General features: G+C 36.6%; 7 protein-coding genes across 12 annotated transcripts; 3 read left to right on the top strand and 4 right to left on the bottom strand.

The window, feature by feature from the left end:
* Positions 1 to 75: 75 nt before the first annotated feature.
* Positions 76 to 5,856, bottom strand: LOC105684297 (glycerol-3-phosphate dehydrogenase [NAD(+)], cytoplasmic-like). 3 transcript variants are annotated; one of them, XR_007279363.1, is made up of 10 exons: positions 5,720 to 5,856; positions 5,564 to 5,646; positions 4,274 to 4,454; positions 1,733 to 1,873; positions 1,517 to 1,658; positions 1,331 to 1,443; positions 1,011 to 1,241; positions 753 to 952; positions 396 to 544; positions 76 to 321 (listed from the first exon to the last, which is right to left on the bottom strand). XR_007279363.1 is itself a non-coding variant. In XM_048658265.1 (9 exons), the coding sequence occupies exons 2-9, from the start codon at positions 5,617 to 5,619 to the stop codon at positions 270 to 272; spliced, it is 1,116 nt and encodes a 371-aa protein (XP_048514222.1). In that variant the 5' UTR covers positions 5,620 to 5,646; positions 5,720 to 5,856; the 3' UTR covers positions 76 to 269. The 3 variants fall into 3 exon arrangements, 2 of the variants coding, with proteins under 2 accessions (XP_048514222.1, XP_048514223.1); XM_048658265.1 differs by lacking the exon at positions 396 to 544; XM_048658266.1 differs by lacking the exons at positions 396 to 544; positions 5,564 to 5,646; positions 5,720 to 5,856 and adding an exon at positions 4,918 to 4,967.
* On the top strand, positions 2,958 to 4,190 carry LOC105684302 (peroxiredoxin-6-like). Its single transcript, XM_012397554.4, has 4 exons — positions 2,958 to 3,176; positions 3,271 to 3,645; positions 3,739 to 3,814; positions 3,937 to 4,190. Exons 1-4 carry the CDS (start codon positions 3,094 to 3,096, stop codon positions 4,063 to 4,065), a joined length of 663 nt encoding a protein of 220 aa, XP_012252977.1. The 5' UTR covers positions 2,958 to 3,093; the 3' UTR covers positions 4,066 to 4,190.
* Positions 5,623 to 8,968, bottom strand: LOC105684298 (39S ribosomal protein L39, mitochondrial). The gene has a single exon (XM_048658268.1). It carries the CDS (start codon positions 8,811 to 8,813, stop codon positions 7,803 to 7,805), a length of 1,011 nt encoding a protein of 336 aa, XP_048514225.1. The 5' UTR covers positions 8,814 to 8,968; the 3' UTR covers positions 5,623 to 7,802.
* Positions 8,969 to 9,168: 200 nt separating this feature from the next.
* On the top strand, positions 9,169 to 10,409 carry LOC105684300 (NAD-dependent protein deacylase sirtuin-5, mitochondrial-like). The gene is made up of 4 exons (XM_012397552.4): positions 9,169 to 9,433; positions 9,578 to 9,792; positions 9,916 to 10,058; positions 10,152 to 10,409. Exons 1-4 carry the CDS (start codon positions 9,203 to 9,205, stop codon positions 10,376 to 10,378), a joined length of 816 nt encoding a protein of 271 aa, XP_012252975.2. The 5' UTR covers positions 9,169 to 9,202; the 3' UTR covers positions 10,379 to 10,409.
* A 13-nt stretch (positions 10,410 to 10,422) lies between these two features.
* LOC105684296 (fanconi-associated nuclease 1-like) lies at positions 10,423 to 13,834 on the bottom strand. Its single transcript, XM_012397548.4, has 7 exons — positions 12,726 to 13,834; positions 12,239 to 12,647; positions 12,011 to 12,145; positions 11,476 to 11,913; positions 10,986 to 11,397; positions 10,774 to 10,896; positions 10,423 to 10,632 (listed from the first exon to the last, which is right to left on the bottom strand). Exons 1-7 carry the CDS (start codon positions 13,600 to 13,602, stop codon positions 10,423 to 10,425), a joined length of 2,604 nt encoding a protein of 867 aa, XP_012252971.2. The 5' UTR covers positions 13,603 to 13,834.
* Positions 13,771 to 19,679, top strand: LOC105684271 (protein MMS22-like). Its single transcript, XM_048658264.1, has 19 exons — positions 13,771 to 13,912; positions 14,031 to 14,248; positions 14,350 to 14,472; positions 14,563 to 14,716; positions 14,778 to 15,014; positions 15,116 to 15,229; positions 15,293 to 15,499; positions 15,573 to 15,820; positions 15,886 to 15,989; positions 16,090 to 16,265; positions 16,356 to 16,511; positions 16,588 to 17,072; positions 17,142 to 17,238; positions 17,304 to 17,498; positions 17,559 to 17,732; positions 17,820 to 18,140; positions 18,227 to 18,429; positions 18,505 to 18,693; positions 18,755 to 19,679. The coding sequence occupies exons 2-19, from the start codon at positions 14,031 to 14,033 to the stop codon at positions 18,807 to 18,809; spliced, it is 3,456 nt and encodes a 1,151-aa protein (XP_048514221.1). The 5' UTR covers positions 13,771 to 13,912; the 3' UTR covers positions 18,810 to 19,679.
* LOC105684299 (high mobility group protein 20A) lies at positions 16,754 to 23,166 on the bottom strand. Of its 4 annotated transcripts, XR_007279365.1 has the most exons (9): positions 21,235 to 23,166; positions 20,936 to 21,116; positions 20,763 to 20,877; positions 20,506 to 20,670; positions 20,361 to 20,442; positions 20,079 to 20,294; positions 19,769 to 20,020; positions 18,001 to 18,074; positions 16,871 to 16,885 (listed from the first exon to the last, which is right to left on the bottom strand). XR_007279365.1 is itself a non-coding variant. In XM_048658269.1 (8 exons), the coding sequence occupies exons 2-8, from the start codon at positions 21,317 to 21,319 to the stop codon at positions 19,884 to 19,886; spliced, it is 981 nt and encodes a 326-aa protein (XP_048514226.1). In that variant the 5' UTR covers position 21,320; positions 21,405 to 23,166; the 3' UTR covers positions 19,638 to 19,883. The 4 variants fall into 4 exon arrangements, 2 of the variants coding, with proteins under 2 accessions (XP_048514226.1, XP_012252974.1); XR_007279364.1 differs by lacking the exon at positions 18,001 to 18,074 and having other exon boundaries at positions 16,754 to 16,885; XM_048658269.1 differs by lacking the exons at positions 16,871 to 16,885; positions 18,001 to 18,074 and having other exon boundaries at positions 19,638 to 20,020; positions 21,235 to 21,320; positions 21,405 to 23,166.
* Positions 23,167 to 23,178: the final 12 nt, after the last annotated feature.

The following is a 23,178-nucleotide window of genomic DNA, read 5'->3' as shown; positions in this document are numbered from 1 at the left end:
ATAAAATAGTTATTACAATATTTAATGATAACATATCCATTGCAGTTAAAGTTACTCAATAATTCTTACTGATAATCTGAGTACCAACGAGTTCGAAGTCATTTATTCGTCTAAATATGATATTGAACTAATGTATTATGTATACACAAAGTATATTAAATTACAGTATTTACAGTAGTGAATTTCTTTCCTTCCGACAAATTCCTTTCAGATTCATTTTATTAATTTTCTAGAATTTAAAATAAGCTATTCGACCTGCTGTCTGGATCCTAAGGTGCAACCGCTTCATCTTCATCTTCGATGACACCCTCCAGTCTCATCCTAAAAAAATATGTATTTATGCAGGTTACTTTGGTTGGGCAAGCTATCGATAAGCTATCAGATAAAAAACGCACCTGGTCTTCGAAAAATTCATAGCTTATTGTATGAAGAAAATGTGTATTAAAAAATCATTTAAGCATGCACAAGGTCTGTTAATTCCACTTGAGTCTTGATGAGGGTTGAGGAATTTTTTCAATACATGTACAAAGCTTTGGGTGCGAACCTGTGACGGAAAAACGATAACAAAATTGCTATTTAATGCACACAGGGACGATGATATGAGCGCAACAATTATCCTATGGAAATGCGATAACGAAGAGTTAAGAAGCTTATTTGTTGAGTTGTGTGTTTGATGAACGTCATAATTATTCACAGTCGTAGATGCGACGACTTCAATTATCTCCTGATGATATTTGTCGTGTGATACTAACACATGCTCAGGATGGCTGCGAATCTGGTCGATCAAATCCGTTGGTTTTAGATCAGCAATGCAAACGCGATGTACCGCGGTAAAAAGTGGGAATTTTTCTGTCACACCACGACTTGTTAGCATCGCGAATACTTCATCTGCTGTCGCTGGTCCCTGAAGTTTCTGACCAGCCAAAAGTTCATCCTCCAGCTGCTTTATGGTCTGCAAAATTAATGACAACTTTCATATCTACTGATACGAAGGATTTAAGTTTGCTCACCTTTCCAGTTTTCACAAACTGTTCGCAAACCCTTCGATTCCTACCACCGTAGCAAGTTGTGATCAGATCTGCAACGCCGCAGCTTTCGAAAAATGTTGAGAGTTTCGAACCCCCAAAAAATGTGTCAACGAATTTAACCATCTCCATTAGTCCCAGCCTAATAATCGCAGCTTTTGTATTATCACCTAGCCCAAGACCATCAACGAAACCCGCAGCGCAGGCAACGATGTTCTAATGAATCAAAGAAAAAGAAATTGTTTAGAGTAATCATCAAAATCATTTGTAAAACCTGCAACTATTTATGTATGAGTTTATCATACTTTTAATGCCCCGCAGACTTCCACAGCTTCGGCATCTTCTACGACCACAACCCGGAAGTTTTCCGTTTGTATCATGTCTCTTAAAAGTGGAGCGGTACGCTTGTCTTTACAGCCTGATATATTAAAAAATTCAAAGATGAGAAACTGAATCTATCGATTACAAATTTTTCTATTCATTTGCCTCACCTATTGTAGTCTCACAGAATTTTCCTTCGGCTACTTCATTTGCTAAATTTGCACCCATTAGAACATAGCACTGAATTTTCAGATTCTTTTCAATGATTTTTGATATGAGTTCGATGGACTGTCCCTCGCCTTGATCAAAGCCCTGAAAATGGACAGGTTTTTATCAACTTCTAATAAAAAGAAGAAAGATGAATTTATTTCAGGAATAAACCTCACCTTAATCAGTGATAATCCAATGGCTGTTGGTTTAATTTTGCCCAGCATCGTTGCACATAGTGTACGAATGAATTGATGGGGGATAACAAAGATCAGAAAATCTGCATCTTTCGCCGCCTCAATGAGGTCAGGAACCGCGACCTTACAACATCAAAACATGGTAAGAATACATGTTAGTATAATATTGGCATTCCTCAATCCAAAATATATGTTTCCAGTTTTTCTTTTTTCAAATAAGTACATGGAATTAGTTTACATGTCGTTCACCTGAATTTAACTGTCATCCATTCATCACAGCTGCGTTTGCAGCCTTGAGATTTTTTAAAACTGTCAAACATTTCGACGTACGACAGAATATTATTATTTACGCCACGCGATTCGTTTTTATGCTCCAACTTGTGAGCAAGCCGAATTCAGAATCTCATCTTGTGAGTTGCCAGCGGTTCGAAAAGACCGAATGATGACTTGAGAAAAGTTGTTATATCAAGCAATGGCGTCGATATTTTCAATTTTAAAAGTGTTGAATCACTACAAAATAACCCACGTAAGGAAATAATTTTTCGCTCGTCATTTACGTGCTCCGTGTTTACGCCGATGTCCATTCTGACGTCAAAGTAATGCCCGGTGTGGTGGGGACAAACGACTAAGCAAGCGATGATAAACTTCGATATTTTGCATCACACATTGCGACGTGCAATTGAATTTAAACGCTTTCGCAAAAATATTCGTACTGCAATTTGAAAACTAAAAATATTTCACTCAATTTCACGTTTTAGGATATGGTCCAACGGTACAACTTTCAATTCATGAGAAGAAATTTCAATGTCAATTTGAGGATATAATGGATGGAAATTCAAACATGCTGCGTAACGAACTATCTGGGTGGAGTTTTCTTCCGATGAAATATCCGATCAAGTACAGTTTCGTAATAAGTTACGTCATTGTGCTAAATACAAAGCAAATACTACATTGGGATTACGATAATCTTAGCGTGTAAAATGCGCGTCGACACATGAGCGGTATGTATTTCAATACCGCATCGCTGTCTTGACAGAATTAAATCTGCTGAATGATGTTTTACTAAATGATCCGTCACGTTATCCCCACCAAACTGACAACACTGATAGTAAGCGGTTTTCATACGAACGATACCAGCAGCACAAGAATGCAGATTACAGCGATTATACCGCAACTTACGTTGCTGTGGCAGACTTATAAAAAGGGAGCAACACCTTCCAACAGCATCAGTCGGTTCCAGCTACTCGCAGAAGCACGCAACGCAAAGTATCCGATTTAAATCAATTCAGAGATAAGATCTAAAAAGGAAATAATTAATTAAATAAATAAATAAATAAATAAACATGAGGTTGAACACTGTAATTCCAAATTTCGAGGCCCAGACCACTCAGGGTCCCATAGAATTTTACAAGTGGCAGGGAAATTCGTGAGTAATTTTTTAATTTCATGAACCGAAAATTTTTTATCTTTTACCGTACGGTGTAGTTTTGGAAATAACTTTTAATTTTATTTGCGAATAGATGGGTTGTGCTGTTTTCGCATCCGGCTGACTTTACGCCCGTCTGTACAACAGAATTGGGTAGAATCGCTGTGCATGCACCAGAATTTTCTAAAAGGAACGTAAAACTTTTGGCTCACTCATGTGACGCCCTTCAAGATCACGTTGACTGGGTAAACGACATAAAATCATACTGCAGAGATATTCCCGGTGATTTTCCGTACCCGATTATTTCCGATCACGACAGAACCCTCGCTGTAAAGCTCGATATGATCGACGAAGAAAACAGAAAAAATCCAGACTTCGCTCTCACCGTTCGTGCCCTATACATCATCAGCCCCGATCACAGACTCAGACTTTCTTTCCTCTATCCAGCATCCACAGGACGTAACGTCGAGTGAGTATAATATAGAAAATACAAAATCAATTCAATTATATCGAATTTATAACTAAACTCACGCCTTGATTTTCTGCTTTGTTTTTCTACCAGTGAAATTTTGAGGGTCATAGATTCCCTACAACTCGTTGATCGTGTCCCAGAGATCGCGACCCCAGCCAACTGGGTGGTAAGTTTTGTGAAAACATTTTTTCGTCCGTTTGTTTTTCCTGATTGATTGCACAACTTAGCAATTTAACGATTAATCACGGCTGACCACTGATTACTTTCTTTTCTCTCTTCTTTTCACAGCCAGGTGACAAAGTCATGATACTGCCAACCGTACCAGAAGAAGATCTTCCAAAACTATTCCCAGGCGGTGTCGACAAGGTCACCATGCCCTCTGGTCAAGTTTACGTCCGCACAACAACCGATTACTAATTTTTTCCTTCAAATTTTCAATACCGACCAACCACGAGATAATCAAGATGCAAAATGCCATAAGACAAATATATATGTATATGCTATTTTATATTCTAAATAAATAAACCAATATATCATACGTATACCATGTCGATACTTGTATAAAAAGATACCTTACCTCCCCTCGACCCGCGACCAAAAATCATTAACGATAAAATATACTCACGACATTCTCAGGAAGTTTGTGACCGGGTAGATATTTGACATTTTCGTGTTCCTGGTTGATAATTTCTGTCAATTTTCTTCCGTTAATCATCTCCTCGTAAACGTACATGGTTACCCTCTCCTCGAATTTATTATTGAATTTAACGGTGTTAGCTCCAACAATTTTAGCTATCGCTGATCCCCTGAAAAAAGAAATTGATATCAATAATAATGACAACAACAACGATGATAATAATCACAATAATTTAAGAATAACAATAATCGTAAGATGTAGTTATTAACTTGTTATAAATTTTCTGTTTCGTGATGATCGAATTTAATTAATTATACAACGTGCGTTACAAAATTCAAAGGGCGTATTGCTGATAAAAATAACCGCTCGAAGGATGTCCCTATTTGGTTTATACAATCTAATAATCATACCCATGTACGTTTGACCTGAATGGTTGACATAATCTGCAGGCATTGTGCAGTGATTCACAAATCTATTAATAATTTATTAAAATATAAATCTGGTCCAAAGTCAAGGTAGCCATCTCAATGTATAGTGAGCGGGAAACCTTGCTCTCCATTACCTACAGCATATAGCCAACGATCGAGCTGTAGGTCGCGATCAATTGTATTAAAATACTTTTTCCCACATACCGTATGTAGTACATCAAATTCATAATTTGCTGCATGAACAGATAAAAAGAAAGGACACAATACTTCTCTTTATGCACACGATACGGATGATGTTAATAAACCCTTGGTTCCCGACTACAAAGTAAATGAAACAAAAAACACATTTCATGTTCGCGATAAGAAAAATTTCCTATAAGAAAGATCAAGAAGAATTAACGCAGAAATTGAAGTTGATAATATTGTGCACTGGACGGATGAAATAATTTGCATTCAATCGAAATCGCAATATGGTGCAGCATCACTACACTCATAACAACCTTGGTTCGACCTTTATTATTGCAGCGGTGTAGCAAACAAAAATAATTTACGCAATTGTCATTGCAAATATTCTTGAGGATCGAATATATGGAAGTTTTTTAAAAAATTCATGGACAGAATTATACGCGTTCTGCTGTAGAATCTACAAATCCATAAAAATTGTTTCTTCTGATCTGTTTGTTAGACGAAGAATTATGGTGCGATAAGGAGCTTGGTTAATTAAACTTTTCATCAACCTTGATGAAATAATGAATTCAATTATAAATATAATTGATGCAATTTTTTGTTCTTTCGGCTGTTTTGTAATATAACTTTGAACACTATTTTTCGAAATACGTTCTTAGCTCACCAATTTCCACTTCCTACAATGCAGACCTTCTTCTTGGTGCGTCCCATGTCTGACATTTATTTATGCCCGCTAATTTTTTATCTCTGTGAAATGAATTATTTGATTCTTATTATTATTGCTGTCAGTATGGGATGAAATGGAATTATTAAAATTCACCGTCACAGCTGATACCGATGATATGCTTCGTGCAGGAATTTTGTGGAGGGATTTACCGCCTCCAACAGAGTAAGTTGAGTTAGTGATCAAACTGCTCTTCGGCCTGCAGCAGTCAACACAAAACGTGTTTGCGTGATATAAGTCGTACTCCTCGTCAACTATGAGCTGTCCCTGTCCACAAAGCTGGACCCTAGCCAATACATACGCAATTCTTGAACGTAACGTAACCAGGGTGACCGCCAAAACATGCCGAAATTAGCGGCCATAAGACCTCCAATATTTTCTTACCCAGTGATTTTAAAATTTTTGTATGAATATCGACTGATTTTTGTTCGCCATTTTTTTCTTTCTCCAGTTTTCAACGGAATAATATCTCGCAGTGTTTTGTTATCATAATAGGTACATCTGTGGACACAAATTTTCTATTTTTTGGGTATTGTAAAAATTAATCATCATTGTAATGTACATTGCGAAATGTTTATCGACGTTGAATAAAATTTCTAATGAAATAATTAATATTGATTAATTGAGTAAATAGATATTTAAACCAGGTCGTGTACCGCTGCGGGCTGTTATGCCAAGTCTGGCCAAGGTCGCAACCTGTAGGTACTTCCTCATACATGCTTATATGCTTCAAATAATTTTATATCCTTCTACTAGGGAAGGTATAAATTATATTGAATGTTCCCTGTATCAATTGACAGACTATTCCTGATTATCGGTAATTATCTTGCAAAATAAATTACGAAATTAAAATCACGTATTGTTTCATCCACATATCACGTTATCTCAATGTGATAAAGAATATCGGCCTTTAAACTTACGTGACTGTTTAATCACTTGTTATACGATAACGAACTAAAGCGACTGCTGATGTGAAGTGAAAAAAAAAAATAAAATGATTAGTTTCAACCCAGATGGCAAAAATTCAGGATTTGTTCTTGTTACTTTCACTATATTACCTGTCATATAAGTATGTATGTTAAACCTACATTAATTTCACCTCGCTAATAAGATTTGAATGATTATTTCAAAAAACGTCGAGTCGAATAATCAATAATAATTTAGAATGATGAGATTACCTAGATAATAATAATTTGAAGTGAAATTCCTTTTTACTTATTAATTATTATGAATTAAATCCAACGGCCAGGTTTTATGGTACCCAAAATGAAACCGTTTCTAATTTTATTTTATTTCCTGTGGCTCTAAGCAGTTAATTTCGTTTAGTAATTGTGAAATTGCTTTGTTTCGTATCATTTGGCTTTGTTATGATAAATGCAACGTCATTAATAGTAACTTTTTAGTTAATATTGATTCATTACTGTTGTTTCATTACCTGAGTAGGTAACTGCAAGAAGAAAGTTCTTACTTATTAGATAAAAAGACAAGCAGATAATAAACAATCGTTGGTGGTCAAGGGCAGTCCGTTGTGAGCACGATTCAACACCGTTATAGTTCAATTATGAGGTCCAGACCTGAATGATGTTGAAAACATTGAATTAGAAATAATGAAATTAACGAAGTTGAAAAATAACCGAATTACCGACTTGCCATGTCTGATTATATCCTCTGGATGAGATCCTTGCATCATTGCCACAACTGAATACTACAGGGGCAGGGGAAAACAGATTTAGCCCATTCGCATCGACTCTGTGTAACAGCCCAATCCACGGCTTCGTCGGCAATGAAATAGAATCGAAGAATAGCATCCTTACAAATGGCTAAAGCCAGCAATCCCGTGAACAAACAAAACAATACGATTTTCATGCTCAAACAAACTGTACGAGTCCTGTATACTATCACGGTTCAAATACTTCTGTTAGATTAGTCGACGGTAACCTGAATGTACCTCAAACAAATTAATAAATGTATTCCATACAACAAATATTTATTCAGTTCTATTTGAATTTAATACGAAAGAAAATATTTATAGCGTTTAGCTCTCACTCTTCAGCTGGTCTGTGGAAAAATATATTATTATGGATGAAAAAACCTAAAGGTATGAAAAACTTAATTACAGAATATTTAAATCTTGGTGAAATTTAATTTGAATTGTAATAATTACATGAAAATAATGATACTAATTAACTGCTGCTGCTACGTGATCATCGGTGTCTTCAGTGATCTTATTGGGGACCCATATACTACTGTTAAACTTTTTTGCTCTCTCCTCAAGAATTCCATAGGCAAAATGATTGAGTAAAAGTCCAGCGGGAAGTGCGACTCCTTGGAATCTGTAGAGTGTCCCAATTTCATCGGTAGATAACTTGTGAATAGAAGCAATGGTACATTTCCCGATGTGACTGGTATTTCCAACCATTGGCCCCTTGCTGATTTCTATGTGTTCTCCCATTCTGTAGAGGACAACATTGCTGTTATTGTTCTTTGCAATGTCTGGAATTTGCATGGATTTGTACGGATTGTCTTGGAACATTTCTAGAGCAAGATCCTCTTTGACCTCCAATCGTTCAATGGGAATTTTCTTCTGACTTAACTGCACGAACAGAGCGGAGAGTGACTGTAATTCCGCTGTAGTTGGCTGCCAGTCATTAAAACCAAGACAAATATCATGCACAAAACTACCAGATCTGAGGTTTGGTGCCGGAAAACTGTGCAGGTGAACAGCGATATCATCCTTGAAAGCATTCTCTGCAACGGCACCTAGCATCAACGAACATGTTCTCCAAAATGCTCTGTTTACAGCCTGCTTGTCAGGGGTACTGGTCATCAAAAGTTTGAGATCGCATGCTTCGACAAGTGGTGAGTGCATGTCCCAAGGTACGCCGTTTACTTCAGCAAGAGCTGCGGTGTTCCTGACGCTTTCAGAAATATGTTGCGCACAGTTGTAAGGTGTGGAAATAAACTTATTCATTACCAGTGTCACGTCCTCGGTTAATCCCAAGTATTTCACCTCTATTTTCTCTATTCGACCGACTGCCGCACGTTGACGCTTTTTTTCGTTATCAAAAAGCTCATTTCGTTTTCTTCTCGTTTCTATTTTCGGACTCAGAGTACTTAGGCTTCTCAGCGTCGCCGGTAACTGCAATTTTAAGTTACCGCAGCTTACGATCATCTTCGTATAGACCAACATTTCACTCTTGAGGTTAACTTGACGGTAAAAAAGCGGAGTGAATACCGCCAGCTAGTCAGCTGTGTTGAACACTGGATTTCCTTTCAATGAAACTCTGGCATACTGTTAGTATTTCTAAGGGCTTTTATGTAAGGCCCTATTCGGAAATTGCTATTACAGAGTATCAAAATACAAAACTTTTCGTAATTACTTTTTCAAGCCTTCCTCTGCGGACATGCAAGTGTACGTACTTCCGCGTTCCTTTTTCTTGAATGAAGAAATGTCGGACGTGGACTGTCGACTGCTTGCGCTCTTCGTTTTGTTTCAAAGCAGACGCAGCAGTCTACACGAACCAGCACGAACTCCAATTTTGAATTTGACAGCTGAAGGAGAGCGAATAATAAAGAGAAATGATCTCTTTCCGCAAGGTATTGAAAAAGGCGCGAAATATATTGGTCCTCACCGGAGCCGGAGTATCCGCTGAATCTGGTGTTCCTACCTTCAGAGGTGCTGGCGGTCTTTGGAGGACCTATCAAGCTCCGAACCTTGCTACACCAGAGGCTTTTGCTGCAAATCCTTCATTAGTCTGGGAATTTTATCATTACAGACGTGAATTAGTACTCGGCGTTCATCCCAACAAGGTAAACGCTATTTTGAATCCATCAAGAAACAAACATGATTCATAATTCAACCAATGACTGGCATGACTTGCAAAAGCTTATTCAAGTATCAAAATCCATCAGAAATTTGTAGTTCCCATGGGGTATTCTTGTTGTGATTGATAGGCACATGAAGCGATCGCAGCCTTTGAATCCCATATGACTAAGCAAGGGGTCACGGTGACGATAGTAACACAAAATATTGATGGACTGCATCAGCGTGCAGGTTCAAAAAATGTTGTCGAGCTACATGGCTCTCTATATAAAACACGATGCACAGTCTGTAAAGAAGTAGCGGAGGATCGAAACAGTCCAATATGTCCAGCCCTTGAGGGAAAGGGGTAATAAAAAGTAACTTTGGAACACCTTGATGAACAAGTTTCGAAAAACGTTCTCAAAATTACTGAAGTTGAATCAGCTTGCCAATCAAATTGAATTACGTTACTCTTTATATGTTTGCCCAGAGCTCCAGACCCAGAGATAAAATCATTGCCGATTCCGGTACAAGAATTGCCACGATGCAAAAAAGCCAAATGTAAAGGTCTGTTGAGGCCTCACATTGTGTGGTTTGGTGAAAATCTAGAAAAAGTTGTGCTTCAAAGAGCTGGTAACAAATATACCTGACACATGCATGGCTTAAAGGTAATTCTAAATATTCATCATTCATTTGATATTTATTTTTTTATATTTTACTTATTAGAAGAGGCTGTGGAAACATGCGATATCTGCTTAATTGTTGGTACCTCATCTGTTGTTTATCCAGCTGCGATGTTTGCTCCGCAAGTGGCAAATCGAGGAGTACCTGTTGCAGAGTTCAATATTGAAACCACACCAGCGACGGACAAGTTTGAGTCAGTAGTATACGAAAATTTGTTGCATTTTTTTTTATCTTGCCCCTCCCGAAACACTTGTTACTGTAAAGTATAAAATAGTGAATTAAGGTCGTTGCTAAAGCAATAATAATTCTCTTTTTAGGTACCATTTTGTAGGCCCTTGCACAAGTACAATACCAGAAGCTTTAGCATTTTGATAACTACAATGGTGTTATAAAAATGGATTAATAAAGTCAGCCTACTGTTGCAAATTTCCGTCGGCACTCCCAAGTCCAACAGATGATGCATCCAAAGTGTTTGTTTATCGGAGAGCCTGTCCTTTGGCCCTTTTACCTCGACAACCTTGATCTGTAATAAAGCGGATGATCTTAGGTGATGTTGAAATAAAGGTCATTGTTTTAAATTGCTTAGTTATTATCCTTCCATCAGTGATTTGATTCTTGACTCAGTATCAAAGAAAACACAAACATATCAATTAAAAAAAATTACATTTCCGTCATGCCGATTCCAAACGACAAGATCGGGAAATCCTGATCGCCACACGACATAATTTGAAGTTATTTTTTTGCAAATTCCCAGCACACCAGTAGTTCCCATGCATCGAACTATGTCCTGAAAATATGGAGGTGAATAGGGTTTTAAGATCTGGAGGTTTATTTTGGTTCATGAAAAACACCAAAATGTAAATTTCTGATTTTTACCTTTAGTTGCGTGCCAGTAATCACCGAAGAGGTAGGCAATAAAGATGTATAATGCTTTCTTATTTCAAATGACGTTTCAATAACGTCACTCAATTCCTCAGCAGTCAAGCCTTCCAATTGTTTGAAACGTTCATTGATCTGATCTTTTCGGTTCGTGTGAAATTGCGATGTATACAAATCTAGTGGTGCTTCCTGGTACGGGTCTAAAAACGCTCCCGGAACTGAAAGTGAATATATTTCGTCCCATAGAAGCAGTCCAAAAAGTGTGATTGGCAGAGAGCCCTCGCAATGCCAGCCTTCTGGGTAACCCATAGTTTGATAATGCAGCTGTGCTCTATGCTCGACTTTACAGAATCCTTTGTCGCCAGCCCCCATATCTATTGCCCAAGTGCTCTTTCGTCCTGGCTGGTTTCTGAGATGAAATTTCACATTAGCAGAGTTGTGCACAGGGTAAGAATCTATCTTCCAGTTGGCATCATTTTAACCTCACCCTTGGATCATGTTTGCACTGACTGATATCGCCGGAACCTTGCTCAATAATTTTTTGTCAATGAAACCTGCCAGTCGGGATTTAATATCTGCTGATAGACCTGATTTTCTATTAGCTAGAGCAGATGCTCTTTTAACGAGAGCGAGTCGGCCGGTCTCTGAAATGTTGGCAAAAGCCAATCCCTGTATAATCATTTCAGCTGCGGAAACAATGTCCTTTCGGTGACTCGTATGGATGAGAGCAAGCTCGTCAAACCATTTAGCCTTTTTGTTTTGCATCCAGTGTTCTTGTTTGACTAACGTATTCAACATGATAATGACATCAGGAATGAGGGCTTGTTCTCTCTTGAAAAGTTCTAAGCAACTGGTAACTATTTTAATGCACAAATATGGTTCCAAGAATCGTTGAAGATGCTTAGGTAATGACGTGTTTCCTTGCCTACAGTTGTACAAAGCCAGCATAAACACAAAAATCAAAATAAGATCACACAATCTACAATGGATAAAAATTCTTGACTGCAATGGCATTTCATTACCTTGTAGCATTCGTCTCGAGGTCAACAAATCTGCTGTATGCTTCTTGACCAATTGGTATCAAAGATTTCCACTGCACCTCATCAGTTCTTGGTGTTTCTATTACTTGTTTATATTTCTTCCACCAATCGGTGTAACTGATGTAACAAATAAATCAAAAGCTACCATCAAACAAATTTGAATCTTCGAATAGGTTTGGTTACTGATTTAGCAAGTAGAATTCTACATACCGGATTAGATGTTCTCGATCCTTAAATATTGGATATAGTTCTGTAGGTATGATGGGGAAAATTAAAGTACCTTCCTTCACCATTGTCAATTTGAAAAATATCTCTGCAAGTGTAATCTTTGGTTCCGCCGTTGGCATAAATAACACAATTATTCTTTCGAATAAATTTATCACACCAACTGGCAAGGCTATGCAATGACCCAAGGTATTTAAGACAGTTTTTCGCAATACTGTAATTGGACTTTCCATTCCAGGAAAGAGGGCCTTGGTGGAAGTATTGTTCAGTAACGCTACCTGAGCTGCTTCCTTTGTCTTGCTCTTCCAAGGTATCTTGGACTTCCGAAAAACATCGCGCAATTTATCTGCTGATAGCATAGCCAGAAGTGTTTCTAGACTTTCATTCTCTGTTTCTGCAATGTTATAGAACGAAATTTATGAATAGTAGCTTGGAAATTTAAAACTAAGCAAAGAAAGAACTAGAGGCTTACCGGAGGTAACCAGTTTGGATTTTTCTAACTCATCAAAGTATGGCTTGAGATCAATACCAATTTCTGGATATTTATAAGTGCTGATTGGCTGCCAGCGATATTGTCTCTTTATTAGTCTTGCGAATAGCATTTGTGCTTTTTCTGAGAGGGCAATAATACTAAATACCAAATCAAGTTCATCGTCATTGAAATACCCGCAGTTAATAGGATTTGAAAATACGTTTGTGAGAATATAAAATAAATGCTCTGCATGTTTCTCCCATGGAATATTCACCCTCTTTATGTCATATTTGGGTAAAACTGGATCAACTATGTAATTAGTACAATCTATCTCAAATTTATTTTCCATGTAAAGTTCTTCAAGATTAAAATTATTTTTTGGTAAGATTCCTTGTCTCGATAGATTTAAATTATCAATCATTGCAGATACCAAGTCAGTATCTATGGCATTATCTCTAAACAGCTTTCCTGGACTCCTATGCCTGATATGCTTAATGACAGACATAGACCGGTTTCGTTGTGCTTTTTTTCGTGGTGTTAGTTCTCCGTTATTTCTTGATTGAGATGCAGATCTCTTAGGGCTCCTTTGGGTCATCTGCTCGAGTTGGACTGGAACATTGTCTTGCGTGTCCAAGATTTCTCTTTTCACTGTCGATGGCTGTCGTCTTCTGATAATTTCTAAAGTCACAAAACTGGCCTCGTTAATATCTTCAGTTAGGTCTACAACATTAGCAGGCTGCATATTGATAGTTTTCGATTCGACAGGAGTTGGCGGAGACGTGGGATTTCTTTTCTTTTTTTTCTTCGGGTTCTCTTGTGAACACTTTTGTGGGTTCACCGACCGGAAAAATTGGTCAATGGATGTTTGTTTGGACATTTTCTCTGTATCCTAACCACGAATTTTCGCAATGCTCAGTGTCAATCAGATTTAGAACAATCATTAAATTTAGGACATGCACAAAATAAAAACATGCAATTGTAATTTGTTGCAGTTGACTAAATATTTTTTTCACTGAGATATGATGCTCCTGTCTGAGTGGTTGAAGAACTTTATACGGAATTATACTGAAACGCGGTAACAATTCCGATACACCCTTCGCAAATCAAGTGAACGTAAATGCGCGCCAAAAACCATGTGTTAAACACGAATCATTCGAGTTGAGGTTTTGGTTACAGGTGTTACTGCAGTAAGTTGAAATTATTTTTTGCTAAGAAGATGTCCTTCGTCAGTTAAGAATTTGGAAGAAAGACGTATTAGAAGATGAGTGATGAAATGCAATGAATTAACCGACTTACATTCTACAGATGCAGCTAGGTGCTATGTTTAATTGTAATGGCAAAGTGAATCCAAGTGACTGGCAACTGAGCGAATTGGGTTGTTTATTCTTGAAGACAGAGATTGAGAATGTACTATTTTCCTCACAAGAAAGCCGTAGCTTTTCAGGAAACATTGAGCTCTTTGACTGCGTCACACCCCGGTCAACAGCAGCTCTAAATCTGAAACACCTAACTTCTTGCACGGAGTAAGATCAATCTCATTTCCCAAAGATGAAAATTGCCCCAAAAATTCGATCAAATCTTAATGGCTAATTCCAAGCATTTAATCCTACTGGAATTTATACAGAATGAAAATGAAGCTGCTTAATCGTAAAACTCTTCCTGGCTCAAGAGCGGCACAACCAGATTTTTATTTTGCAAGGAGGAGCATCTGTGAATTCCTAGTCTATATCCGCTCATATTTATACAGGTGAGACTGTTTCACATTTAACAGAAGAAGAGAGAGAACTAAAAAACTCTAATATGACATGTAAACTGACCTTCATCACTCTTCACTTAGCATCAAATGGGACCCAATTTTAATAAGGAATACCAATGATTACATCAGAAAAGATTTTGAAGAATTGTTGTTGGTATTGAAGAATTTTTTTATTGGATTAAAAAGCTTACCTGACGCAATGTTTCATTATGCTGCATCAAATCTTGGGAATAAGGTAATTTTTAAGCAGCTGCTCAAAATATACAACTACCACACTATACTTTGATTTGATTTAGTGCAATCAACAAGAATTCCACTTGTATCATGCACACTTGGAGCTAAGGTGGCTTGGCGTAACTTTGCTGCATGCAATAGAGTGCCCTGAGAGTTACACGGTGCAAAATGACTCGATAAAAGAGAATACTTGCTTCTACACACATGATACCATCCTCTATCAAACCACAGATCTGGATGTTGCGATCGCAGCAGTTGTTGATGATCTTATTTACATTGCTGTACACCTATTTGAACGGGTGTGGATCATTAGTTCTTGGATATTTTAATTTTTATCTGAATTTCAAACTGGAAGTTTTGGTTGGATCGACGAGGTACCGCTTACTTAATTTGTTTCCAGATCCAAGTAGACGACCTTCAAGTCAAAACACCCTACAGCTGCACATGCATGCGAGAATTATGGGTGATGCTCCAAATATTTGTTGATAATCTAGCAATCAATAGAAAGTCTAAGGTAAAAACAATATAATCACCTTTAACAAGTCCTCGGCTATTTCTGATCTCAGACAACTTTTAGCCATTCTGGAGCTTTATCAACGATAGTCTGGACACACAGTTTGCTGAAAATGATATTCAGCTGTCTACACCAGAGAGAAGAACTTCAGGAAACAGTTCTTTGAAATATAAAAATTCAGAAATCTTTTGCCTATGGCTGATCTATCATTTGACTCTATTGTACGGTTTTAATCTGGAAGGCGACTATGTAGGAGTAGCTTCTACCAGAGTGCGAATCATCATTTTTTACTTATCGATTGATCTATGCTTTTGGTTAATATTTATTTTTATCGTCAACTTAGATCCATTCGAATCATAAACGGATAGAAAAAATACTGAAAGTGTACGTAAGCAAAGGTGGCAAAGCCGGTGAGAGGACAGATATTGACAGAGAGCTACAAGGGATGATACCTCTCTTAACAATCCTCAACTGCGAATGGTGGCAACAGCATGCCCAAATTGTATCTCTACTTTGGGAGTGTTTTCACAAGAGATTAAATACACCGTTCTTATTACAGACAACTGGGCCATGGTTGGTTTCTATCGAAAAGTGAGTAATAGCCTTTCAATTTATCATTTCCATCAACTTATCAATTATACTAATTCCAATTACAGAAAAGGGCCGGCTGATATTCTAAAAGAAATAAAACACAGATTGGACGTTAACTTTTTGGAGCAAAATAAAGTTTCGTCTTACGGATTGTTTCTTCGATTATTAGGTGATGATCACAATATTTCAGTACGCTTTTTTCTACCCGCCAATTATTGCACCCAATATATGTTTAGAGAATCAACATTTTTTTTGTTTTCAATCCAAAGGGATATTCCTACGGAAAAGCTCGGGCAAGGAAGATTCCAAGCATTGGAATCAAATCAAGGGTAGAATTTATTCAAAATTCACCAAAGGTAGGGTAGCGGAATTTTCTGAAACAGGTCTTTATAATTTCATCTCCCTGTTCCTGACACTCGCCTTAACAACCAATATCTCAGAAGTCGTGAGTACATTTACATTCTTTCCAAAGTACATTCTGAGAAGGCAATAACACATGGTGAGTGAAGAAGATAATTTAATTTTATGTTTGTAGTGTACGATAATGTTTGAACTCTTACCGTCCGTACTGTCGGAAAATCAGAATCAAAAACAACGTATTATAGTTTGGAAGGGCGAGCTGGCAGTACTTTTACTATTTGCTGAGTGTAAGATAGATTTTGGGAATGTGTCGACCAAATTTTTGAGAGAGGTAAACGTGTATAAAGTTGGACACGTTTATTCCGACAACAGGACAGTTGACCTCATAAATTTGCTAACCATTCTAGGTGGATGCGGTAAGTTGTAGAAAAGATGGAACGTCACGTGTAATGCTGACCACTTACATCGATGTGCTGGATGAAATTTCCAAATCCAGTGAAAAAATGGAGCTATCGGAACATTTACTCATCGGTGGTTGGATAGACAGATACCTCTTGGAGTGTTCTCAGAATAAAGTAAACGCTCTGATTGTCGTAATCCTAAATATAATTAACAAATGCATTCAGTTAAGAAATTCGCGTACCGAAATTGGTTCAGCTCTGACGGGAAGCCCACGAATGTTGGAAGCCTTGTGGTTGCACGTTGCTGGAAGAGTAAGAATGTTAGTGTTAGACGTTCAAACATACGGCAACCATTATTACAATTTATCAGATCTTGCCACAAAATTCACACTAGAGGCAATGAATGAACCAGTTACAGCTGCTCGCTACAAACAGAACTTTGTCTCGTTGTTTAAACATTTTAGCTCTTCTCCAATGATTAAGGATGTCAGGTCAGTAACAGGCGAAATTTCCAACTATTTGTGTTTCGATAAAATTATAAACCAGTTATAAATTTCCAGAATTATTCAGTCTTACTTGACTCTGATTCTACAATATGAAGAGGCGGTAACTGAGCTTAAGAAGAAATTACAAAACTTTGACGTCCTTATAATACAGGTTCGTCATTTTCACAGTCCTTTCAACACCACATTCACCATCTTTGATCGAATCTTTTTATTCAGGCTTGGATAAAATGTAGTGTGCTACAATGCGAGACAGGAAATAATGAAACTGGTTCCTTGACTCATTACGTTCTCAACTGTGATGAAATTAGCCAAATTTTCCAATCAAAATCTGATTTGCAATCCGCAGAGAATAATACAGAGCCAATTTTTCTACTAATGCAAGCTTTTATGACGAGACGCACAAATTCGCAGGTATGGCTACCACGGTTGTAAATAGTTTCAAAGGATCATGAATCGTTTTACGTTCCATAGACAGTTGTGCAAAGTTCGCTGCTCGCCAAAAAGTGCATAGAATATTTTGCCAACATTGAAAAATGGGCAATGGCTCCTATAACAGAGGAAACAAAGGACACTGAACTCACCCACTGGATATACAGAGGTGTCGGAAAATTTATATCCTGTTGCAGTCTGATGTTACACAGCAAAGTAAGCCCATGCGTAATATTATAAAAAAAACTTTCTAATCTTCAACCGTTTTTGAATAAATTTCTGCATTCCACTTATTCTTCTTAGAGTCAGGCAAATAGCATGCTCATAAAATTGATCAACACATTCATGTTGTCTGACAAATCATGGATACCATGCATTGCCAAGAGAATATTTCCAACGGTCATCTCAGGGCTGTGCAATTTAGATGTAAGAGGTGACATGAGTCTTCAAATAACAATGAATAGTCTGTTTGAGAAATATTTACCGCATTTGATTGCCAACCATAAAATTTCTGAGGAACTCTTGAAATGCTTCTGTGGCCCCAAAACTGGAATGATTCTTGAAAAAATCACACACAATTTCATTGTTTGTCAAGATGGCACAACGCACAAACATTGTTCTTTGGTAAAGTTTATAGATACCTTGATTGATTATAACCTAAAGTTTTTTTTAAATATTCGTGTCACATTCACAATTGATTTTGGATTTAGGTCATGTTCCTACTGAAGCATTTAGTCAAGAATGGTAATGCGTATGGATCGAACATCATTGGTATGATAATAACTATTTGCCTTCCTCGCATAATTGGTTGCTACATGAAGGTTCAGGATCTCCACAATCACAGGCAACAAACAATAGACCTAATACAGAAGCTCACTAGGTGTATGCACTACCGAGAAGATCCTATCAGAAGGTAAGAGTGATTATTACTATTATCCTTTATTTTGCATCACCTGAGTTTTTATGTCTTGTGATTTTTCCTTAATAGAGAAGAAATGAAACTCGTGTTAGCGAACACTATGCCGACACACCTGTTAGCTACGTCGAGGGTTTTTTTCCAATTTATGAGCTCAATTTGTAAAATAATTCCCGAAATCACACCGTACCTCATATCTAGAATTGAAAATACTATACACAATTTGGAGAAGAATAAACACCCGCACGTTGCGAGCCTCAGGTAATAGTTCGTGAATTTCGAGTGCATAGAATTATTACTGAAAATTTATTTCCGATTTCAGGTTTTCACTGAATCAGCTGCAAACAGGTATTCAAGTACCAGGTTTAAAAAGGTAACGTCACACAACGATCGAAGACAGCTAATCGCTTTGTCATAATTATTCTTCAAATGTATAATAATTGTATTGTTTTATTATAGTTTTATCATAATATTTAACCCTAACAATATCCATGATTTACACGTGCTTAATAATTACGTACGAGCGATTTCAAAGTATCATTACCTCGTCCTCCGACTTTAGATAATTTAAATCTCTCACTGTTAGTGCAGTCGGATTAGACATAAGTCCTAAAGTGGACGCATAAAGGGAAGGGAATTTTTTGTAGGTAGATGAGACCTCCTCTTTAATATCATCTGGATGCGATTGTATTTGATTGATTGATTGTATCGTAAAAATTTGAAGATACTGTATTTTGAGATAAACTTTTTCCTATGGATTTTTTCATCAGTGCAGAATCGACTGCTAATAAGAAATAATGAAGGTATGTAGGTTGAATCGCATCTACATCACTCGCTCATTAGTTCATTACTTGTCTCAGCGGCCTTTTCCACCGAGACGCAAAATGAAGGTCTATATCTACAAAAATATTTCCTACCCTCTACGAGCCCACTGCAGGACTCTGTCGATTTTATGCTCAATTCAACCGGACTATAATTCTCAAAGACGGTCACCGAGAAGACGGTATATCTCGGAAAAAAATCGGTTTTCCTTCCATGATAGCGAAATTATAATTTTCATATACTTTTAAGGTGAATTTGCTCAAATTATCGACTCCATATAATTGTGAACTCTTTAGCGACGTTTAATACAACACAAAACGTTTACTTTTACCTTTGACGGTAGACAACTCCTACCCTTCATTCCCCCACAGGTGACTGAATTATACTTTTTTTTTTTTGGATTTATTTTTTTTCCAATCAAGCATCACATACCAATGCCAAAAACATCCGCAACTCGATGGTTCCAAAATAACATTCTACACTTAAGTAGGAAAGTGAGCTTTTTCAATCTCACCTACTCGATTGATGGATCATTTCCGATGGGAATGACGAGAGCGGTGATGTTTTAATGTAGATGTAGAGTTTGTAACGATGGGAATGGCCGCCGCAGTTGAAGGTGGAGGTGAACGTCATCCAATCAACTCCAGACGAGAAATTGCAGCACGAACTGTATTTCGTAACCCAGGGTCTACATTGCTACTAAGTAAAGATTCTAGCCTCTCAACGTAACCATCGATATTCTGCAGAGTGGCTCCGTCGTGTGTGCCTGAAAGTATTTATAAAATGAAGATGGAATATTCGAGGTAAAGATTTACTAAAATTACCTTGAAGAGGTATAGTGGCAAAACTGCCCGCCAGTTGAGATCGCAATGAATCGAGATGACGCTGGAGTGACTGATTAGTTGCACGTTGTTGGCTGGTTTCAGACTCTAATCGATTTACAGCTGCATGCAAACTGTCCACGTGACGTTGTAGCACTGCATTTTGTGCCTCATAGTCTGAAGTCGCTTTGCGGAGCTGACGAAGCTCAGCTTCACATGCTAAATAGATCAAAACAAAAAAGGAATTTTGATGATTGCAACTTTTGTGATCCTTGAGTCAATTACCTTTGTTATGGTCCAGAAATTCTTCGGTGAAAATCGGAATATCAAATCCGGAAAAATCGTGATCTTTCTCCGGTTGCACTTCCTAAAATCATGGAAAATCAATCAGCGAACTAGTTAAATGAATATGAAATCAGTCTACACGTACATGCTGCTCCAGAGTTGGCTCAGTTCCATTTCTTTCTTTCTTATTTTCACTGTGTTTCTCGGTATTCTGCTTTTCACTGAATAGGCGATACGCTTCGGTTTGCTTGTAGTCGTTCACTTCTCTATTATAACGCTCTTTGTCCTGTTCAGCTGCGTCCAGATATTGCTGCAATTGACAGAAGTTGTGGAATTGGGATAGGAAGAAAATAAATGCAGATTCTTATCCTCAATTAAAACTCATTTACTTCAACGGCTTACCTGTTTTTGATCTACTGGTAGGGAACTCCATTCCGCTGCCAGTACTTTGGTAATTTCGGCAAAAGGCATCGTAGGATTATCAGTTCTAACTTTTTCCCGACGATCATTTAAGAAGCTGAAAAATAGCGTGGATTCACAGGCTAGTCCTAACAAGTCATTGATTAACAAATTACCGAAAATATCCAGTCAATGGTTGCTTGGGTGCTGTAGCGTCTCTTGGAGCCTTCTTCCGTTTTTTACCTCTACTAGCAGTTGCTGAACCGCTGCTTGCGACAACTGCAGCTATGCCTTTTTTTGGGTCATTGTCGTTAACTGAATTGGGGACCTTATCCTCTATGCTTCTCGGTGATTTGTCTGCAAGGATAAAACTTTGAATGTCACGGTACTTTTGAGTTATCTTTAATCTGAGCACATATTCACGTATTAGATTAGAATTTCAGCCGTGCTTTTTGGTTTAAAGAAAAACACTCACTATTTTCTGCCTCTCCATTAAGGGCGGGTTGTTCTGACCCTCCATTTAATTCGACCATTTCATTAGTAACAACAGCTTCACTCATTCTTAAATATTTTTTGTAAATTAATAATTACATTGACATACTGCGCCAAAATTATATTTAAACATGTTCGGATCAGGTGACGTACAGTACAAGTATTTTTAATGAAATATGTTGGTGAAGTTGAACAAGCTGTGATCTTTAAAATGCGTTTTCGTTGATTGCGGTATTTGTTTACAAAACTTCCGATTCCACAGAGGGTACGATGAACGTAGTGACCGAACAAATAAATTATAAATCTTTCGCGACTTTTGCTCGATATTATGATAAATAATCAAAATCTCTTTGTAATTCTTTTCATAAATAATTCGACGATACGGTACTCTATTATTAATTGTATAGAAAGCGAAGGACGCTTTGTTTAGGTTAAGAAAATGAACCTTCAACTTTTTTCACTCGATTTTAAAGTCGAATCTCGATAGTTGATATAGGTTTGTATATCAAAAATCGCCATTCTAATCGCATCGTCGATAGTTCAAAAATATGTATTTGATAATAAAGAAGATTATTAGATGAAAAAAATTAGTAGATTTTATTCAAAAGAACATTACGTACGTTTATTAGGTATTGAATTGTTATAAATATTATCACACACTTGTTATGAATGTTTTTTTCCTTTTGTTGATTATTTGTTTTCTTGATTCGGGATGATCATATATATAATATATATAAATATAATATAATATGTTTAATAGCGGCTATTAAACTAATTACTTACAAAGTAGTGTGTTAATTATGTACATCAATAGTTGCGTTTTTTAATTTTCTTGATGAATCGTAATGAATAATAATAATAATAATTAATTAATTGATAATTAAGTAATATGAGAATTCAAAAGCAAGCAGCCTCTAGAAAATTACAAACATTCTGAATAATTTTAGTGTTTTCATCCTATCTTCTTTCTCTTTTTACCTTTTGTGATCAATAAATAGTTATAGTAACGAGAATTATCGTTAGTATCATCACGCTACCATTGTGGTGATATTAATAAAATCGATAATTTGGTGTGTGAATATAATATGTTATTATAAAATATCCTAAAATTATATTTTTGCGGTGAAATATCTTTAGGCCTCCGATAGGCCATTTTTCAATTAGACGCAATGATCATTATGGTACATAACACTGCACATAGTATCTATTGAGGAAGATTAATTTCCAACCGGTCTACTTTCAAATAATTGCAATATATCAAATACACATTTTTTACATCTAAAAAATATTAAAAAATTAGACCTAAAAACTTTTCGCAATTTTTGTTATTCTTTAAAAAATTCATTTGACCAAATAACTTTTCTGCAACGTTGTTCGACCTTGTACAAACCCAAAAATATAAGAAAGAAAAATTGAAATATTCAATAAATGTAACAACAGAAAAAAGAATTTCTCGAAGTTTTGAATGATTAGAACTATTTTTTAAAAAGTGGAAAAAAGTTTTACGTTCTTTACAATTAGACGCTGATGAGATATACATTTATGAATAACGTTAAAATGGTGAAGACTATACATAATAATGGGTGATAGTTAAAATAATTTAAATAATTATCAAGTAATTGACCATCCACGATAGTAAAGTACTGTTTAATGTATGAAATAGAATTGTTTTTTTTTTTTTTTTTTTTTTTTTTTTGTACCTTGACTCGATACAGCATAAAGGCAATTTTAGACATCAATAGAAATGTCAATTTATTACTTCATAACGTATCTTGATGACGAATGTTTTTTTTGTTTTATCTAAGTGGAAATATTTCTGAGCTTTACCACAATTCTACGATACTTGTGATTATTTTTTTCATTCTTTCTTTTTTTCATTTTCCATTTTGTACAGCTTTTGTATAAATGTTACAAAAGTGCGTGTGTA

Source organism: Athalia rosae, chromosome 7, assembly GCF_917208135.1.
Source record: "Athalia rosae chromosome 7, iyAthRosa1.1, whole genome shotgun sequence".
Classification (NCBI taxonomy): Eukaryota; Metazoa; Arthropoda; class Insecta; order Hymenoptera; family Athaliidae; genus Athalia; species Athalia rosae.
This window is presented reverse-complemented; position numbering and strand designations above follow the sequence as displayed.

Coding starts and splice junctions, on each gene's coding strand:
- LOC105684302 (XM_012397554.4), top strand. CDS start 3,094: ATGAGGTTGAACACTGTAATTCCAAATTTCGAGGCCCAGACCACTCAG. Junction 3,177..3,270: donor TACAAGTGGCAGGGAAATTC/GTGAGTAATTTT, acceptor ATTTGCGAATAG/ATGGGTTGTGCTGTTTTCGC. Junction 3,815..3,936: donor CGACCCCAGCCAACTGGGTG/GTAAGTTTTGTG, acceptor TTCTTTTCACAG/CCAGGTGACAAAGTCATGAT.
- LOC105684297 (XM_048658265.1), bottom strand. CDS start 5,619: ATGTCAGACATGGGACGCACCAAGAAGAAGGTCTGCATTGTAGGAAGT. Junction 1,659..1,732: donor TTGGATTATCACTGATTAAG/GTGAGGTTTATT, acceptor GTCCATTTTCAG/GGCTTTGATCAAGGCGAGGG. Junction 1,242..1,330: donor AAGTCTGCGGGGCATTAAAA/GTATGATAAACT, acceptor TTGATTCATTAG/AACATCGTTGCCTGCGCTGC.
- LOC105684298 (XM_048658268.1), bottom strand. CDS start 8,813: ATGTTGGTCTATACGAAGATGATCGTAAGCTGCGGTAACTTAAAATTG.
- LOC105684300 (XM_012397552.4), top strand. CDS start 9,203: ATGATCTCTTTCCGCAAGGTATTGAAAAAGGCGCGAAATATATTGGTC. Junction 9,434..9,577: donor TCGGCGTTCATCCCAACAAG/GTAAACGCTATT, acceptor TGTGATTGATAG/GCACATGAAGCGATCGCAGC. Junction 9,793..9,915: donor CCAGCCCTTGAGGGAAAGGG/GTAATAAAAAGT, acceptor ATGTTTGCCCAG/AGCTCCAGACCCAGAGATAA.
- LOC105684296 (XM_012397548.4), bottom strand. CDS start 13,602: ATGTCCAAACAAACATCCATTGACCAATTTTTCCGGTCGGTGAACCCA. Junction 11,914..12,010: donor CTCGAGACGAATGCTACAAG/GTAATGAAATGC, acceptor GTACAACTGTAG/GCAAGGAAACACGTCATTAC. Junction 10,633..10,773: donor GGAATCGGCATGACGGAAAT/GTAATTTTTTTT, acceptor GCTTTATTACAG/ATCAAGGTTGTCGAGGTAAA.
- LOC105684271 (XM_048658264.1), top strand. CDS start 14,031: ATGCAGCTAGGTGCTATGTTTAATTGTAATGGCAAAGTGAATCCAAGT. Junction 17,239..17,303: donor TTGACGTCCTTATAATACAG/GTTCGTCATTTT, acceptor CTTTTTATTCAG/GCTTGGATAAAATGTAGTGT. Junction 17,733..17,819: donor GTCTGATGTTACACAGCAAA/GTAAGCCCATGC, acceptor TATTCTTCTTAG/AGTCAGGCAAATAGCATGCT.
- LOC105684299 (XM_012397551.4), bottom strand. CDS start 21,319: ATGAGTGAAGCTGTTGTTACTAATGAAATGGTCGAATTAAATGGAGGG. Junction 20,671..20,762: donor TACCAGTAGATCAAAAACAG/GTAAGCCGTTGA, acceptor TGTCAATTGCAG/CAATATCTGGACGCAGCTGA. Junction 20,443..20,505: donor AGCCAACTCTGGAGCAGCAT/GTACGTGTAGAC, acceptor CCATGATTTTAG/GAAGTGCAACCGGAGAAAGA.